The sequence below is a fragment of the Macaca mulatta genome, chromosome 3 (assembly GCF_049350105.2).
Source record: "Macaca mulatta isolate MMU2019108-1 chromosome 3, T2T-MMU8v2.0, whole genome shotgun sequence".
In the NCBI taxonomy this organism is placed as follows: domain Eukaryota; kingdom Metazoa; phylum Chordata; class Mammalia; order Primates; family Cercopithecidae; genus Macaca; species Macaca mulatta.
In genome coordinates this window covers 190,283,246-190,300,324 of record NC_133408.1, presented here as the reverse complement: position 1 = coordinate 190,300,324, position 17,079 = coordinate 190,283,246, and the positions used below count along the sequence as shown (strand labels likewise).

Genomic DNA, 17,079 nt, shown 5'->3' with positions numbered 1-17,079 from the left:
CTCTGCTCTTCTCTCCTGTCTCCCTCTCACAAGGGCCTTGTGATTACCCAAGCCCACCTGGATGATCCAGGATAATTTCCCATCTCAAGATCCTTACCTTAATCATGCCCACAGAATTCCTTCCTTGAGCATGTAAGGTAACAGATCCACAGGTCCCAGGGATCATGATGTGGACATCATTGGTGGGGGGTGGGGGGCATTATTCTAGCTACCCCATCCATCCTGGCCAGCTACTAAAGTACCACACATCAGCAATTAGAGTTTCATTTTTCTTTCTTTCCTTCCCTCCGTCCTTTCCTCCCTTCCTCCCTCTTGGAAAATTTAGATTTCAGTTTTTTGAGTGGGTAATACATTCTCACGATTCAAAAATAAAAATAACATAGCACTGGGGCAAGAGGCTGTGTCACCCGCGTTTCTGCAGTCAGTGCTTTCCTGGGCCATGTGCCATGGCCAGGACACCTGGGGCTCCCTCAGCTCCACAGGGAGGGAGGAGACGCTCCTTGCCTCATCCCCATAGCATCTGGCCAGGCCACTCTGCTTTCTCCCCAGCCTCTGTCTCCCTACCTGGCCAGCCTGTGGCCCGGCGCTCTCCATCATTCCCCTTCTGTCCCCAAAAGCAAGCAAACAAAGCAACAACAAAACCCCTAACAACTCAATAGAAAGGTTTCCATGGAGAAAGCCTGCCCCATCCCTGTTCTCATCTACCACGCTTCCCTGTAGTCTACACGGAGACCAGTCTAGGGAAACTCCTGTCCTTTCTCACACAAAGTTAGCATGCTGTCTGTATTATTCTATGCCTCTTCTCTTTGGCTATGGCCTAAAGTTTTGCTCTATCAGCACACAGAATATCCTCATTTGTGTGTTTCTTTTATAATCACCTAGAATTGCACTGTGTGATTGTGCCACAGTTTATTCAACTGGGGTTTTCTACAGATGAGCAGTTGGTTGTTTCCAGACTTTTGCTGTTACAAACAATGCTGCAATGAATCACTTTGTACATATGTCTTTCCTGTATTTATAGATGGATCTTGGGGATAAACCCCCCGAAGTTGGGCCAGTGTGCCAATGGATAAAGGCATGGTGATTTGCTAGATCTCCCTGTAGTATCTTCTCTATGGTTGTGCCATTTTGCAAGCCTGTCACTGACACTGGAAAATTCCCTTGCAGCCTCCCCAAGAGAAAGTTGTCAGTCTCAGATTTTTTTTTTTTTTTTTTTTTTGAGACAAGGTCTCACTGTGTCTGTATTGCCCAGGCTGGAGTGCAGTGGTATGATCTCGGCTCCTCGGCTCAAGAGATCTTCCCACCCAACCCCCTCTGTCCCGGGACTACAGGCGTATGCCACCCTGCCTGGCTAATTTTTTGTATTTTTTAGGAGAGATGGGGTTTAGCCACGTTGCTCAGACTAGTCTTGAACTCCTGGGCTCAAGTGATCCTCCCATCCTTCCGCCTCAGGCTCCCAAAGTGCTGGGATTACAAGCGTGAGCCACCATGCCTGGCCAGTCTCAGATTTTAGAAAAACCAAACTGACGGGTACAGGATTTCAGCGAGCTTCCTTTTTATTAGTAACGCTGGCTTTTCTGGGCTGCAGTAGACCAGTGTGAATAAAGTGCATGCTATGTGTGCACGTCTATGTGAGTGTGTGCATGTCTGTGTGTGTGCACATCTGTGCGAGTGTGTGCATGTCTGTGCGAGTGTGCACGTGTGTGTGCACATCTGTGCGAGTGTGTGCACGTCTGTGCGAGTGTGCACGTGTGTGTGTGCACATCTATGCGAGTGTGTGCACGTCTGTGTGAGTGCGTGCACGTCTGTGTGTGTGTGTCCTACACACATGGCCCTGTGCCTCCCCACAAGAAGCAGCACACAGAGTGAAGCTCTGAGGGTTTATTGTCTGCCCCAGTGAGGCTCCTGGGCTTCTTGGGAGGAACTGGGGGCAGGGGCTGGTCACACGGGTCTGTAGGTCCCATTGTAGCTAAAAGGGGGAGGCATCGAGCAGTCCCTGTCCTCAGGGATCCAGCGCTGGACGTGGTTGGGGCCGTTGTCCCGAGGCCACACGATCACAGTGTCTCTGGATGCCAGGGAGGGGTCCTCTGGGAAGAAGTTGAATGGCCGGAGCAGGAAGCCCACGGAGTTCCCAGGTGTGGCTGTGTTGGGAATGTCCTCTGAGTGGGGGATGTGCAGGAAGCCCACCGTCACCCAGGCCACCAGGTCCTGCAGAAGACAGGGTGGGCTTCAGTGGGCAGGGCTGAGTACTGACCACTGGAGGCCACTCTAGCCTTTGATCATTTGCAGTTCTGCCTGCAAACTTGCTGAATTCCTCTCCAGCCCCTTTTTAAAGAGATGGACAGCTCGGTTGTGACCTCTGAACTTGCCGTCCACACAGCAAGGCACAGCTCCTGCAACTGGGGACAGATCTGGGCAGAGGGTGGTTGGGACTCCCTGATGGTGATGAAGATGGTCCTGAGCTGAGCTGGAAGGAGGCACGGCCAGCACTGGGCAGGGCTGGGGACAGGGCAGTACCTCATTTTCAATGTTCTCATTGTTGTGAAGAAACTTCTCAAAGACCACGGGCGGGTCCCAGGGGTCGTTCTGGTGGTAGATGCTGCTGCTGCACAGCTCTGACTCCCGGTACTTGGTCACTGCCAGGGGGTACCTGCCAGGCAGAGGCGAAGCAGCTTGGCTCAGGGGCCTGGGCTGGCCCCCCTTAGCCCCACCCAGGGAACAGCTTCAGGGTCAAAATAGAGGAAGATGATTGCCTTCCCCAAGATGAGAGATCATCTCTCCTGGGAGTCGGCAGGACGGGCTGCTGTTAACCGAGGTTCAGGTGATTGTCAGGAGTTCTCCCTGCCCTCCTCCCCAAATCCACAAACACAGGCCCAGAAGAGCCGGCAACCCTTGCACAACACAGGTGTGAGCTGCACGGGTCCACCTTCTTTCTTTCTTCCATTTTTTTTTTTTTTTTTTTTGAGATGGAGTTTTGCTCTGTCACCCAGGCTGGAGTGCAGTAACGCGATCTTGGCTCACTGCAACCTCCACCTCCCGGGTTCAAGTGATTCTCCTGCCTCAGCCTCCCGACTAGCTGAGAATACAGGTGCCCGCCACCACATCCAGCTAATTTTTGTATCTTTAGTAGAGACAGTGTTTCGCCGTGTTGGCCAGGCTGGTCTGGAACTCCTGACTTCAGGTGATATGCCCGCCTCCGCCTCCCAAAGTGCTGGGATTACAGGCGTGAGCCACCACGCCCAGCCACAGGTCCACTTTCACTTGGAGTTTCTTCCACCTCTGCCACTGTGAGACAGCAAATCCAGCCCCTCCTCCTCCTTCTCAGCCCACTCAAAGTGAAGGTGACGAGGATAAAGACCTTTGGGATGAGCCACTCCCACTTAATGGATCGTAGATATATTTTCTTTTCCTTAGGATTTTTTTTTTTTTTTGAGATGGAGTCTCCCTTTGTCACCCAGGCTGGAGTGCAGTGGCGCGATCTCGGCTCACTGCAAGCTCCGCCTCCTGGGTTCCCACCATTCTCCTGCCTTAGCCTCCCGAGTAGCTGGGACCACAGGCGCCCGCCACCATGCCCAGCTAATTTTTTGTATTTTTAGTAGAGACGAGGATTCACCGTGTTAGCCAGGATGGTCTTGATCTCCTGATCTTGTGATCCGCCCGTCTCGGCCTCCCAAAGTGCTGGGATTACAGGCGTGAGCCACTACGCCTGGCCAGGATTTTATTAATAACATTTTCTTTTCTCTAGCTTACTTTATTGTAAGAACACAGTATCTAACACATAGAACATATAAAATATGTGTTCATGGAATGTTTATGTAAGTGGTAAGGCTTCTGGTCAACAGTAGGCTATTCGTAGTTATGTTGTGGTGAAGTCATAGTTATGCTTGGCTTTTTTACTGCATTTGGGGGTTGGCACCCCTAACCCCCACATTGTTCAGGGTCAGTTGCACACACAGATATACACATACATACACAACACGCATGTGTGCCCAGATACAAAACCACATAGACTCAGAACCCCATAGACACAAACACAGACAGACACAGACACACACACACTGAGGGGAGCCCCTGACCCTCCCCCAGGCCCCCTGGGTCTTCCTCACCTTGCCCAGGTGATGGCCTGCTCCTCCTGCCAGCCTGGGGGCAGCACCTGGTCAGCCATGGAGTGGATCTGCAGGCGGTAGCTGCGCTTGTGGCCCCAGGGGTTCTCCTGGGGGCTGGTGAAGAGCAGGTACTGGGGCAGCTTCCTTTTGAAGCGGAAGGCCGCCTGGCGCTCCCGGGAGTACCGCGTCTGCTCCAGGGTCGGCTGGACAACGCGGTGTCTCGGGCTCCAGGGGTTGGTGATATTTTCTAGCTTCATCTGCAGTGTCTGGAAGCTGTTCTTGGTGCCTGGAGGTATGCAGGGAGAAGGAGAATGAGAATCAAGCTGCCAGAACTAAAACCTCCTCATTCTGCCCCAGGATCTTCATCCTCCACCACATCCAACAGCCAACTGTCTAGAATAACCCGGATGTTGGGGGATGCCCTGGGCAGCTGTGGTGATTCCATTACCACTCTGGGAAGTTCCTCTCAAGAGCTGTGCTCACGCCCATCTGCTGTGGCTGCAATCCCAGAGAAGGGGCACTCATTTTTCTCCAGGCATGTGAGGCTCTGTCCAGAGAGGTGGCTGGGGCTGAGGGTAGGAGCTGCCGGTCTGGTCCTGGTGGCCTTGTTGGGTCTGGTGGCATCAGTCATTCTACCCATGCCATTCTTTTATGGTGACATCATCCGGGAGACACCCTGAGTATTCCCAGACGACACTACATTCCATCTCAGAGCACTAGACAGTGACATTTCTTACCCTCCTAGGCACTGTCCCCTCCCTTGCCCCACTCACAGTCCCCAGGGTCAGAACAGGGTCCACACTGTTGCATCTAGGGCAACCCTCGGCAGTGTTTGCTTTCACCATTTTTCAGGGACACACAAATTTCTAGCTTTAGGTTTTACAGAAGCAGGCTTGGCAAATGCTCCTAACTTTCCACCACCAGGGAGTTATAGTGTCATCTCCTGGGAGTTTAAGTTATTGGTTGGATGCAGACGCTTGAACGGGAGAGTCTTGCTTTGAGTCCTACCTGCTACATCCAGGTCAACGCGGTAGTGCACCAAGTGAGTGTGTATATTGCCAATCAGGTGGGTGTGCAGGCGAGTGCCGTGGCGCAGCCCCTCAGGAGTGTAGAAGGTGGCGTGGACGTAGCCAGTGGCATGCATCTTGGCCTCCATCACCCCGTTGGGGTAGAAGATGAAGTCCCAAATGTAATCATAATTGTAGACAGTTGAAGTTGTCCGCAGCACCAGCACCTGGCCCTTCAGCCCGGCATAGAAGTTGAAGCCACCTTTAAAGTTGGAATTAAAGTGCCGCCGAAGGGGCACCCCTGTGGGCATTTCAAAGAGGCAGAGGGCTCGGGGATAATGGACCGGGTCATCGGTGTCGTAGTAATGGAAGGTGTCCAGGTAGGTGGCAGTCTCCGGGCAGTCGATGCCGGGGGCTAACTCATGAGTGACGCTGCCCAGGCCATAGCCCACATCAAGGTACTTGGTCTGCATGCCTGCAGGTGTGTGTCCTCCATACAGGGCCACTGCCTCTTGCACGCTGACCTCATAGGCAATGCGCTCTCCACCAAAGTGCACGTTCAGGACCTGTAGCCCGGAGGAGGAGCGCAGCCGGAAGGCAAAGCTCCAACCCCCATAGAGCACAGCATTGCCCTCCAGCCTGAAGCGAGGGCCGTGGGGCTGGACAAAGCGGGGGCCGCTCACATGGATGGGGCTGGGGAAGTCCCCGCGGGGCTTGTAGGAGGAGAAGAGGTGCGGCTCCTCTGTGCTCTCATGCCCCTTGCCCCTAGGCAGTGGGTCCTCCAGGACCACCACGTCCACCTCTCCATCTGCATACTTCCGAGCCAGTTCCTCTGGGCTCCCATAGAACTTCCCGTTGTACCACACCTGCTCCACGGCCCAGTGCCGGGCATCTGTGCTCCCATGATCCACGAGGAGCTCCAGCCCAGTGGGGTGCAGAAAGTAGCCTTCTACATAGCGCTGTATGATGAGCCAACTGCGGCGCTGGCCAGAAGCCATGCCCCGGGGGGCCACGTCGGTGAAGGCCAGGCATCTGTCATGGCAGTCTTGGAATGAGAAGCCTGTGGTATTGAGGAAGAACTGATGCAGGGGCTTGGTGGCTTCCTGCAGGGTGTGGCTGAGGAGGGCATACTCTGCTGTGGAGACGGGCCTCGATGCCCAGGAGGACTGGTGCCCAGGCCTTGGGGACAGTGCTCGCAGGTAGCGGGGCCCTGGCAGGGGCCCCACAGCAAACTCAGTGATATTTGGGTGCTCCTGGTCACCAAAGAAGATGACGGCACGGGCTTCCCGCACAGGCTGCCTTTCGCCTTTATCCAGAAACCTCAGCACATGGTGCTTCTTGGGCAGCAGCATCTCGATGAGAAACACAGTGTTCTTGGTCATGGTGGGGGCCCTAGAGGGCTGCAGCCTCAGCTCCTTCTTGGACCAGAGGAAGCTGTGCACTGCTTTCAGCTCTTGGTTGCTCAGGTCTGAAAACACCCCTGCCTTCCTGTGCAGAGTTCCCAGGGAGGGCTCCGCCATGGCCATCTGCAGCATCAGGATGGCAGCCACGGCCCAGCCCAGGGCGGGCGTCTCTCGCTCCATTGCTCTGGAATGCAGTAGAGGAGATGAACTTAGTTGTCTTATGGGCAGAAATGGGCTTCCCTCAGGTTAGGGCCATGGAATTTTCCTATGGACTGAGCTTCCTCCCCTTGCCCTGCCCCAAGCTGGAGGCTGTCCTGGGGCAGCTGGGGTCCCATGCATAGTCCCCAGTGCTGTCGGGCATCTGTCTGCATTCAGCCATTTTATTTCTACCCTCTCCTCACTCTGTAAACGTCCTCCAGTCCTGCGGCCTTCCTTACTCAGGGGAATGCCCTTGTTTTTGTGCATTATCTCAGCCAGGGGCACCGTGAGTCACAGAGGGCAGGCTGGGCCCCTGCCCATGCCCCCAGGTGCTTCTTGTGTCCTGGAGAAGCAGATACCTGTATTAACAGCAAAACTACATTCCTGACACAACAAATTCCTTTTAGGTAGATAGATTTTGAAATTTAGTTTAGAAATTCAAAGGTAGGCTCTGGAGTCAGGCTGCCCGAGTCGAGTCCCAGTAACCCATGCCACTAGGACTTGCTGTGTGGCCTCGGGCACGCTGCTTAAACTCTCTGGGCCTTCATGTTCTTAGTTATAAAATGAAAATAACAACAACAGTGCTTAGCTCCTAGGGTTGTGGATATAAACCAATAAACAGTACATATAAAGTGTTTGTAACAATGTCTGCCATATAGGAAATGCATGAGAAATGTTAGCTGCTCTTCTTGTTAAATGAAAGACAGGCTATCGACACCAGCACATTTAAAGTTTTATGCAATGTAGAGTGATTCAGGTGTGACTAGGCTGCAGACTGATGGCTTTAGGGGTGAGGTGGAGGTGCCCAGTCCCGCCCGGCCTTCTTTGTGCCCCATTCAGCTCTCTTGTTCACTCAAGGCTACTCAGAGGGGACCTCGGGGAGGGGTCCATCTTAGGGAGATGCCTTTTCCTTTCTCAAGGAAGGTGGGTCAGGGTCTTCACCTCATAACCCCATTCCCTAAGCAGCTGTAAAATCCTGTGCTTGTAGCTGCGAGCCTCCTGCAGGGCTGGGAGACATGGTGGCCACAACTCCGTCTTCCCGTATGCTGTGTGCGAAGTCTCTGGGAGACTGTAGCTCTCACCTGTTGCGCTGCTGCCGCAGAGGCTGGCTGGAATTAGCTCCCAGTCTCAGTTTCTCCAGACCCTAACTTGTCCTCCTGGGTACTGTGGGCCCTTCCTGGAAGGCTGCCGTCACCGTGAAATTTCCCTACAGAAACACTGCCCTCGCGGCCTTGCACCCCCTTCCTCTAGGCTCTGGGTTGACCTAGAAGCCCCACTTCAGGATTCCTCCCTGTCTCAGCTGTGCTTTTCACTTCCTGCAAGCAGCGCCTGAGGCACAGACACTTGACTTACAAGGTGGATGCACGAGTGGGTTGGACTCTGAGAGATCCTTGTTTTCATAGGTAGTGGCCTTTTCCTCCCTAAATCAGAAGCCCTGGGGGTAAACCTGGAGAAAACGCGTTCTCCTGTGCAGACAGACAGGTAGCAGAGAGTGTTAATCCACTCCTGTCTCAGACCTCTGCCTGGCCCAGCCTCCTCCCAGGGGGTCCAGGCTGTCTGCAAGGCAGGCCCCGAGGATTTCACCTGGAAAGTCGGCGGCACAGGGTATGAGGCGGAACAGGTGCAGCAGCTCCACTTTGGGTGTATCGTGGAGTGTCCCACGGAGGAAACCTGACCATCATGAGCGCTCTTCATTTCTTGCTTTTGTTTTTGGAAAATGCTTTTACACATCACATTTCCGAAGCACAAATGTTGGGAACACAATCCATGTGTTAACTAGAGGCCCTGTTTTCCTCGTGGCTTTTTTCCTCCAGAGAAGCTCAGCTGCACATCGTCCCTCCCCACCCGACTCTGGGCCAGTGTCACATCCGTCGCCACCTTTTGAGGTCAGCTGAAACCCTGCACTGCTGAGGAGCGCTCTGTTTTTGGCCCCAACTAACATACTCATTTCTCCACTAGTCCCCTTAGCACTTTGTATTTAATTTGTACGTGATGGGCAGTTCTTGATTCATAGATAAATGAAAGGTGTTGGCTGGGCCTGTTTTATCACCCAATGGCTCTCTAGCCCTGGAGGCCATGGTCAAGGCTGATCTGAGATGTCCTTCTTCCCCTTTCCCATGCCCCCCTCCCCAAGGGCTCTCAACTTGCCCTCATTTTGCTCCATGGTCATGGCCTCTCATGGGGACGTCTCTCTGGTTGCCTTGTCTTGCCCTCTGGTGCTGGCAGAAGACCCTGGAACCCACATGATCTTGGGCTCTCAGAGGCCCTGCTCACCTGGATGGAGCAGGTGAGGCAGGGGCTGCAGGTGGAACTCAGAGCCAGCAGGAAGAATATGAGGTGAGTTCTTGTGTTCTTCTATTAAATATTGGCCAGGCCTCTTTTTTTTTTCTTTCAATAGACTATTTTTTTTTTTTTTCCTGAGACAGAGTCTTGCTCTGTAGCCCAGGCTGGAGTGTAGTGATGCGATCTTGGCTCACTGCAACCTCTGCCTCCCGGGTTCAAGCAATTCTCCTGCCTCAGCCTCCTGAGTAGTTGGGATTATAGGTGTACACCACCATGCCTGGCTAATTTTTTGTTTTTAGTAGAGATGGGGTTTCACCATGTTAGTCAGGATGATCTTGAACTCCTGACCTCAAGTGATCCAACTGCCTCAGCTTCCAAAAGTGCTGGGATTACAGGCATGGGCCACCGGGCCTGGCCCCAAATGGACTTCTTATTAGACTTAAAAAATATATATAGAGAGAGTCAGGATCTCACTATGTTGCCCAGTCTGGTCTCAAACTCCTGGGCTCAAGCGATCCTCCCACCTTGGCCTCCCAAAGTGCTGGGATTACAGTAGACTTTTTTTTTAGTAGACTTTTAAAAATAGACTTTAATAGATTTCTTAATAGACTTTATAAAGTCTGTTAAAAGTCTTTAAAAAGTCTATTAAAAGTCTTTTAACAAATTTTATAAAGTCTAGTAAAGTCTTTTAATAGACTTTTTAAACAGGAGTTTTAGGTTCATGGCAAAACTGAGCAAAAGGTATTGAGTTTCTGTATACTCACAGCCCCTATACACTCAGCCTCCCCATTGTTAATATCCACACCAGAGCCGTGCATTTATTACAGCTGAGGGACCTGCACATCACTCTCATCCGGAGCCCACACTTGACATCAGGGCTCACTCCTGCTGCTGCATATTCCGTGGGCTGGACAAATGGACAATGACATGGATTCAGCATTAGAGTAGCACACAGAGTAGTGCCACCTCCTCTGTGCTCCACCTCTTTCTCCTGAACCCTGGCATTCACTGCTCTTTGTGTTGTCTCCATAGTTTTGCCTTTTCCAGAACGTCCTGTATTTGGAATCTTACAGTCTGCAGCCTTTTCAGGTTGACTTCTTTTGCTTGGCAGTGTGCATTTAGGGTACCTCCATGTCCTTTCATGGCTGGGTCTCCTTTTTTACAACCTCTTATCCCCATGTTTCGTTTTGCTTTTCCAGGAAGGAGAAAGATGTAGAAGAGACCTTTGCTTTCCCCAGGAAAAACCTCTGTCCCCATGTGCGGTGGCAGTGGGGGCGGTGGCTGGCGGTGGCAGTGGGGGCGGTGGCTGGCGGTGGCAGTGGGGGTGGTGGCTGGTGAGACCTCCAGGCAAGAACAGGAAGCAAGCCCTCTCCCCGCTTACCCTCCTCTCTGAGCTTTCCTTGCTCCACCCTGGCCAGCTGTTGCCTGCCACCAAGCACCCGGGCACCTTCTGTGATGTGCTGGGCTCCTGCCCTCACTTCCTGGCCCTCCTCCCTCTGTGTCCCGTTCTTCTGCCCCTCACTCCGTGCCCTCCTTCCACTGCTTTTCTTCCCACCAGGTCAGCCCCTTCTTGACTCTCCCGAATACCCATCAGAACGCACCTGTGTGCTCTGCTCCCAGTTCGCTCTGCTTCCAGCCTTTGCCCTTAAGCTGATCTCTGACTCCTTCTTGAAGTCAATCAGACCCCGCCCTGCAGGGAGGGACCAGGTGAGGCCTGGGCTGGCCTATGGCTTGGGAGATGCCTCCGTGGGCAGCTACAGTGGCGTGAGGGGGTGTGAGGAAGCTGACTGTGCAGCACACATGTCCTGAGTCCGTTTCTGGACAAGTGCCGCCTTCCGCAATAATTTGCTTTGGCTTCTCTGTGACGAGCCATGCAATGCCACAATCTGTTAATTTAGGTGGCACGTTTTGGAGGCAGAGATAAGGACAAGGGGCCATTTCCTAGCTGGTAGTCTTACCTGAAGCTGACAGATGGACCAGGGCAGGGGCTGATAGAGGCTGGCACCTACAGCAAAACAGAGAATTCAATCACACCTAGAACAAGACACCAGAGGCAGAACCGTTTGGGAAGAGCAGCCACTCAAGACCAGTTGCAGACCTTGGTGGCTTTTTAACCATCTTTGGGACCCTGACCAGATTGAGAAAGGAGAAAGGACTTGGCGGGGAGAAAGCTGGCCAGGGGTTAATGATTGCTCACAGTTAGAGATAGCACTCGGGCAAAGACCGCATCCTGTCAGTTGTTGGCTGCTTGCCTTTCTTAAGGAGGTCCAGGCCTGGAGAGGGGCAGCGCTATATACAAAGTTGGAGCTAGGAGGCCAGAGGTCACAGCTCACAGATGTCCTGTGGCTAAATCTTGATATTTTGCTTTCAGAAAGTCACAACCTGTCAAAGCTAATTTGAGAGGATCTAGAGACTGAGATTGTTTCCATGAAACCGCAGAGAAGAAACAGAGCCACCCGCGCCTGCACCAGGACCTGCTGGGGCTGTGCCAGGGAAGCTCACTCGATTAGATCTTCATGGGAATGAAGCCAACATCATAGCTTTTGTCCCTGATTAGGGAAGGTGGGTTTGCAAAAAAGAAAATTCTACTATTTTCTGAGGGAGGGCCATTGGTCATAAGGGGCCCTGGTGAGGTCCTGATGGCTTGGGCAACCCCAACCAGTTAGGGGAGAACATTCATCTCCAAGTGCTGGCCCTGCTTCTGCCACTGGCTGGTGGTCTTATACTTGACAGTCATTAATTCATTCAACAAATGTTTATGGAGCAACCATTCTGCATCAGGGAGACACAGCAATGAACAAACAAAACCAAACCCTCTATGGAACTCACATTTCAGTGAGGAGGGTATCCAGCAGTGAAGCTTGTAAGCCACCAGAGCAGACCTCCTCACTGGGACAGCCGATGACAGGGGCTGGCCCTGGGTTGGCATCTCAGAACTGAACTTTCGGGATCCTGCCCCGCTGTGCCGGCCTGCTGACTGTTTTTACAGACAATGTGATTTGTGAACACCTGCTTTCCTATTGGGAGTCTGGAATCTTGTTAGTTGTGGTAGGCAGAGGGTGTGCCTACGTGACCAGCCCCAACCTCTGCCCCAGCTCTGAGCTTCTACTTCCCTGGGGAGATGCAGGGTGCAGGGTATGCTCCGTGCAGCCTTCACGGGAGGGAGAGCTCAGCGAGTCTGTGCCCCGACCCCTCCAGACCCTGCTGTGTCCTTGCTGTGTCTTGGCCGTGGGTATAACTGTCTGTTTAGTCTGATGACTCCTAGTGAAGCTCTGACAGCAGAGGTGCCATGAGGTGTCACGGGTGTTCACAGAGGTGTCCTGCAGGTATTGGCAGCAAGTGGTGACACAGTGTGTTCCAGAGGGGTACATGCTCAGGGGAAAACAGAGCGGGGGCGGGGTTAGACATGCGGCGGGGCGGGTGGGGGGAGGTGCAGGGCCTAACCTTTCAGAAAGGGGACTCCTCTTCTCCTCAATGTGGTGAAGGAGTGGGCCACAAGGATGCCTGGGGGGGTTGCATTTCAGGCTGAAGGAGCAAGGAGTGCAAAGTCCCCGATGCAGAGTGAGGGGACTGCTGTTGCCAGGGGCAAGTGGTGGGAGATGGGTTCAGAGAGTGACCAAACACCCTGGGCCTCCAAGGCTGTCACTGGGATTTTACTCTGAGCCACCTGGGAAGCCTCTGTGAGGTTTGTGCAGAGGCCAGAACTGGCCTGCCTCTAGCAGGTGCCATCTGGAGGTGCTGGGGGAGACAGAATGCAAGAACGAAGGCTGCAATGATGGCAGGAGCAGGGAGCAGGCCAGGAGGTGGTTGCAACAGTCTTGGTGGACGAGGCTGGTTGCCCGGTCAGGGTTGCAGGGGTGGAAGTGATGAGAAGTGGCCAGATTCTGGATATAGCTGGAAGCGAAGCGGGGCGGGGATTTGCTGAGGGCTGGGATATGAGACTCGAGGGAGAGGAGTCGGGTGTCCCCAAGTTCGGGCAGAGGTTCTGCTCTGCTGGGGCAGACGGGAGCTGAGTCAGGATGCTTCAGTGCGTGAGCATGGCCGGCTGCTGGCTGAGCCCAATTCTGGACTTCAATGCTGGATCCCAAGGCACATGAAGGGCAAGGGTGGAGGGAGCCCCAAGGAGACCTTTCTGAGGAGTCAGAGACCAGGGCTGGGTCCTCCAGGCGCTCTTTGTGTTTTCGCTGACCATGCCTGGCCGTGCTGGCCAGCTGACAGCTTCCCCGTCAAATCCTACATTCCTCCCTCCCTGCAGCTGTGTCTGGCAGCTGGAGTGGGGCAGTAGACACAGCAGAATTCCTCCTTCCCCATGGCTCTCTTTAGTAGCTACCTCACGTTCTTAAAGAAGAAAAAAATCAAGAGGCCAGAAAATCAGGAAGCAGAAGTTAAAATCTGTTGCTGATCTTTGAAATAAAGAATTTGTGTTGGTAGACATGTGACCTTGTGTGGTGCAGGGATGTGTTTGTGTTAAACCATTTTGGTGACTATGACATTCCAGGTGCACACTGGACGTAACACACAGGATTTCAGAAATCCCCAGAACACTCATAGCCTCTGTGCAGCCCTTTGCTGAGCAAAATTTTTGAACGAAATACAACAGCATTGCTCACTGGCATGGGATATAGAGCCAGAAGACCTGGGTTTGAATCCAGGTTCTACTTCTTTTAGTTGGATGTTATGTGGGAAAAGCAGTTAACTTTTCCTTTTAGAGAAGGTGATTTACTCTGGTGTTATGATTTTATTTCTTGGTTTTTAATTTTTGTGTATCTGTTGTATGTTTTTTGATTTGAGACTACCACAGGGCTTGCAAATACTCTTATAATCTATTATTTTAAGTTGATAACAACTTAACACTACTTGCATAAACAAGCAAACTAAAAAGCAAAAAGAAAACTAATAAAGACTTACTCTTTATCTTTGTTCCCCTACTTTTTTTTTTTTGAGACAGCATCTCACTCTGTATCCAGGCTGAATCGAGGTGCATGGTGTGATCTCGGCTCACTGTCACCTCCGCCTCGGGGCTCAAGCGATTGTCCCACTTCAGCCCCCAGAGTAGCTGGGACCACAGGCGTGAGTCCCCATGCCAGATTGTATATTTTGTAGAGATGGGGTTTCGCCATGTCACCCAGGCTGGTCTTGAATTCCTGAGCTCAAGCAATCTGCCCACCTCCGGCCTCCCAAAGTGCTTGGATTACAGGGGTGCCCTCTGGGATTACAGGCATGAGCCACCATGTGAGGCCTTCCCCCACTTTTTAACTCTTGATGTTTCCATTTATATCTTACTGTACTGTCTATGTTTTGAAAAGTTGTTACTATTTTTGACTGGTTCATGTTTTGGTCTTTCTACCTAAGAGTAGTTTACACACCACAGTTACGGTGTTATATTCTGTGTTTTTCTGTGTACTTCCTAATACCAGTGAGTTTTATATCTTTAGATAATTTCTTATTGCTCATTAACATCCTTTTCTTTCTGATTGAAGTACTCCCTTTAGCATTTTTTTGTAGGACAGGTCTGGTGTTGATGAAATTCCTCAGCTTTTGTTTGTCTGGGAAAGTATTTCTCCTTCCTGTTTGAAGGATCTTTTCACCAGATATAGGATTCTAGAGTGAAAGTTTTTCCTTCAGCACCTTAAATGTGTCATGCCACTATCTCCTGGCCTGTAAGAATTTCCACTAAAAAGTCTGCTGCCAAATGTATTGGAGCTCCATTGTATGTTACTTGTTTTTTTTGTTTTTTTTTTTCTCTTGCTGCTTTTAGGATCATTTTTTAAAAAATCCTTGACCTTTGGGAGTGTGATTATTAAATGCTCTGAGGGAGTCTTCTTTGAGTTCAATCTGCTTGGTGTTCTATAACCTTCTTGTACTCAGATCTTGATATTTTTCTCTAGTTTTGGGAAGTTCTCTATTACTATTCCTTTGAATAAACTGTCTACCCCATCTCTTTTTCAACCTCCTCTTTAAGGCCAATAACTCTTAGATCTGCCCTTTTGAGGCTATTTTCTAGATCCTGTAGGTGTGCTTCATTTTTATAATTTTTTTGTCTCTTCTGGTGATATAACTTCAAATAGCCTGTCCATTCTCACTAACTCTCTTTTCTGCTTGAGCAGTTCTGCTATTAAGAGACTCTGATGCATTCTTCAGTATGTCAGTTGAAATTTTCAACTCCAGAATTTCTGTTTGATTCTTTTAAATTATTTCAATCTCTGTTAAATTTATCTGACAGGATTCTGAATTCCTTCTTGGTGTTATCCTGAATTTCTTTGAGTATCTTCAAAACAGCTATTTTGAATTCTCTGTCTGAAAGGTCACATATCTCTGTTTCTCCAGGTTGGTGCCTTATTTAGTTCATTTGGTGAGGTCTTGTTTTCCTGGATGGTTTTGATGCTTGTGGATGTTAGTCAGTGTTCGAGCATTAAAAAGTTAGGTATTTATTGTAGTGTTTGCAGTCTGCGTTTGTTTGCGCCTGTCCTCCTTGGAAACACTTTCCAGGCATTCAAAAGGACTTGAGTGCTATGATCTAAGCTGTATCTGCTTTAGTGGGCACCCCTAGCCCAGTAACACTGCGGTTCTTGCACACCTGTAGAGGTGGTCTTTGATAAGGTCTGGAAGATTTCTCTGGATTACCAAGCAGAGACTCTTTTTTCTTCCCTTACCTTCTCCCAAACAAATGGAGTCTCTGTCTCTGTGTTGAGCTGTCTGGAGCCAGGGGTAGAGTAACACAAGCACCCCTATGACCAACACCACTGGGACTGCACTGGGTCAGATATGGAGTATCAGCACAACCCTGGGTCTTGCCCAAGCCCTGCTGTAACCACTACTTGGCTACTGCCTATTTGCTCAAGGCCCTAGGGCTCTACAATCAGCAGGTGGTGATGCAGCCAGGCTTATATCCTTCCCTTCAGGCTGGTGAGTTCCCCTAGGTCCTGAATGGGTCCAGAGATGCCATCTGGAGCCATGGATGGGAGTCTAAAACCTTAGAACCTACCTGTCGTTCTATTCTACTGCAGTTGAGCTGGAACTCAAACCACAAGATGCAGTCCTTCTCATTCTTACATCCCGTTTCCACAGGCAGAGGAGCCTCACTAGGCCCATGGGGAGTACTGCCAGACTACCACTGATGCTCAGTTAAGGACCAAAGGAGCTTCAGTCAGCTTGTGGTGAATGTTGCCAGGCATAGGAACTCATCCTTCAAGACAGTGGGCTCCCTTGGCCCATGGAGTGTACAGAAATGTCCGGGAACTAGGGCCCGGAATGGGGGCCTCACAGCCTTTATCAGTGCCCTAGCATACTGTGGCTGAGCTGGTATCCAAAATGCAAGACGAAGTCCTCTTTACTCTTCCGTCTCCTCTCCTCAAGCAGAAGGAAGGGGTCTCTTTTGGAGCTGTGTGCTGTGCTGCCTGGGGTTGGGGAAGGAGTGGCGCAAGCACTTTCTTAGATACCACAGCTGGTGTCTCATGTGCCCCACCAGGTCACTAACTCCAAGCCCAGTTCAGCGCTAGGTCTTGCCTAGGAATTGCAGTCCTTGTCACATAGACTGCTCCTCAAGTTCACTCAGGGTCCCAAAGCACTCCAGCCAGTGGGGGCGAGGCTTGCTGGAACTCATGCTCTGACTGCTGGACTGGGTGAGTACCCTCTGGGCAGGGCTGGTTCAAATGTTCTCTCCATGGGTGGGTGTCAGCTGAGTACAGCTCAGTTTTGCTTTCTGCTGTAACATAGCAGCACTGAGATCAATGCAAAGCCTCACAGTCGTGGCATTCTCCCTCTCTCAAGTATACATACAGATTCTCTGTGCTACATAGCCACTGCCAGGGGATGGGGAAAGGGTGGCATCAGCAACTCAAGACTGTCCTTCTCACCTTCTTCAGTGCCTCTTTCAGCAATATGAAGTCAAAACCAGGCACTGTGAGTGCTCACCTGATTTTTGGTTCCTATGAAAGTGCTCCTTTTGAGTAGATCGTTGTCAGATTTGGTGTTCTTGAGTAGAGGTAGAGATATTTGGTGGAGTCCTTTATTCTGCCATCTTGCCCTGCCCCTAGGGTAAAGAAGTTAATTTTTTAAACCTCAGTTTTCTCATTTGTGAAA

General features: G+C 51.3%; 1 protein-coding gene across 2 annotated transcripts; it reads right to left on the bottom strand.

Moving 5' to 3' along the window:
- Positions 1 to 1,866: 1,866 nt before the first annotated feature.
- AOC1 (amine oxidase copper containing 1) lies at positions 1,867 to 11,930 on the bottom strand. 2 transcript variants are annotated; one of them, XM_077997718.1, is made up of 7 exons: positions 11,827 to 11,930; positions 10,956 to 11,002; positions 10,599 to 10,687; positions 5,115 to 6,700; positions 4,107 to 4,392; positions 2,518 to 2,650; positions 1,867 to 2,208 (listed from the first exon to the last, which is right to left on the bottom strand). In XM_077997718.1, the coding sequence occupies exons 4-7, from the start codon at positions 6,694 to 6,696 to the stop codon at positions 1,942 to 1,944; spliced, it is 2,268 nt and encodes a 755-aa protein (XP_077853844.1). In that variant the 5' UTR covers positions 6,697 to 6,700; positions 10,599 to 10,687; positions 10,956 to 11,002; positions 11,827 to 11,930; the 3' UTR covers positions 1,867 to 1,941. The 2 variants fall into 2 exon arrangements, with proteins under 2 accessions (XP_077853844.1, XP_077853842.1); XM_077997716.1 differs by lacking the exon at positions 11,827 to 11,930 and adding an exon at positions 11,096 to 11,136.
- Positions 11,931 to 17,079: the final 5,149 nt, after the last annotated feature.

What these genes read in the sequence shown, in the direction of transcription:
- AOC1 (XM_077997718.1), bottom strand. Translation starts at nt 6,696, where the DNA reads ATGGAGCGAGAGACGCCCGCCCTGGGCTGGGCCGTGGCTGCCATCCTG. An exon ending in CGTTGACCTGGATGTAGCAG is followed by an intron (nt 4,393 to 5,114) that starts GTAGGACTCAAA and finishes GCATACCTCCAG; the next exon opens with GCACCAAGAACAGCTTCCAG. An exon ending in ATGAGAACATTGAAAATGAG is followed by an intron (nt 2,209 to 2,517) that starts GTACTGCCCTGT and finishes TGTCTTCTGCAG; the next exon opens with GACCTGGTGGCCTGGGTGAC.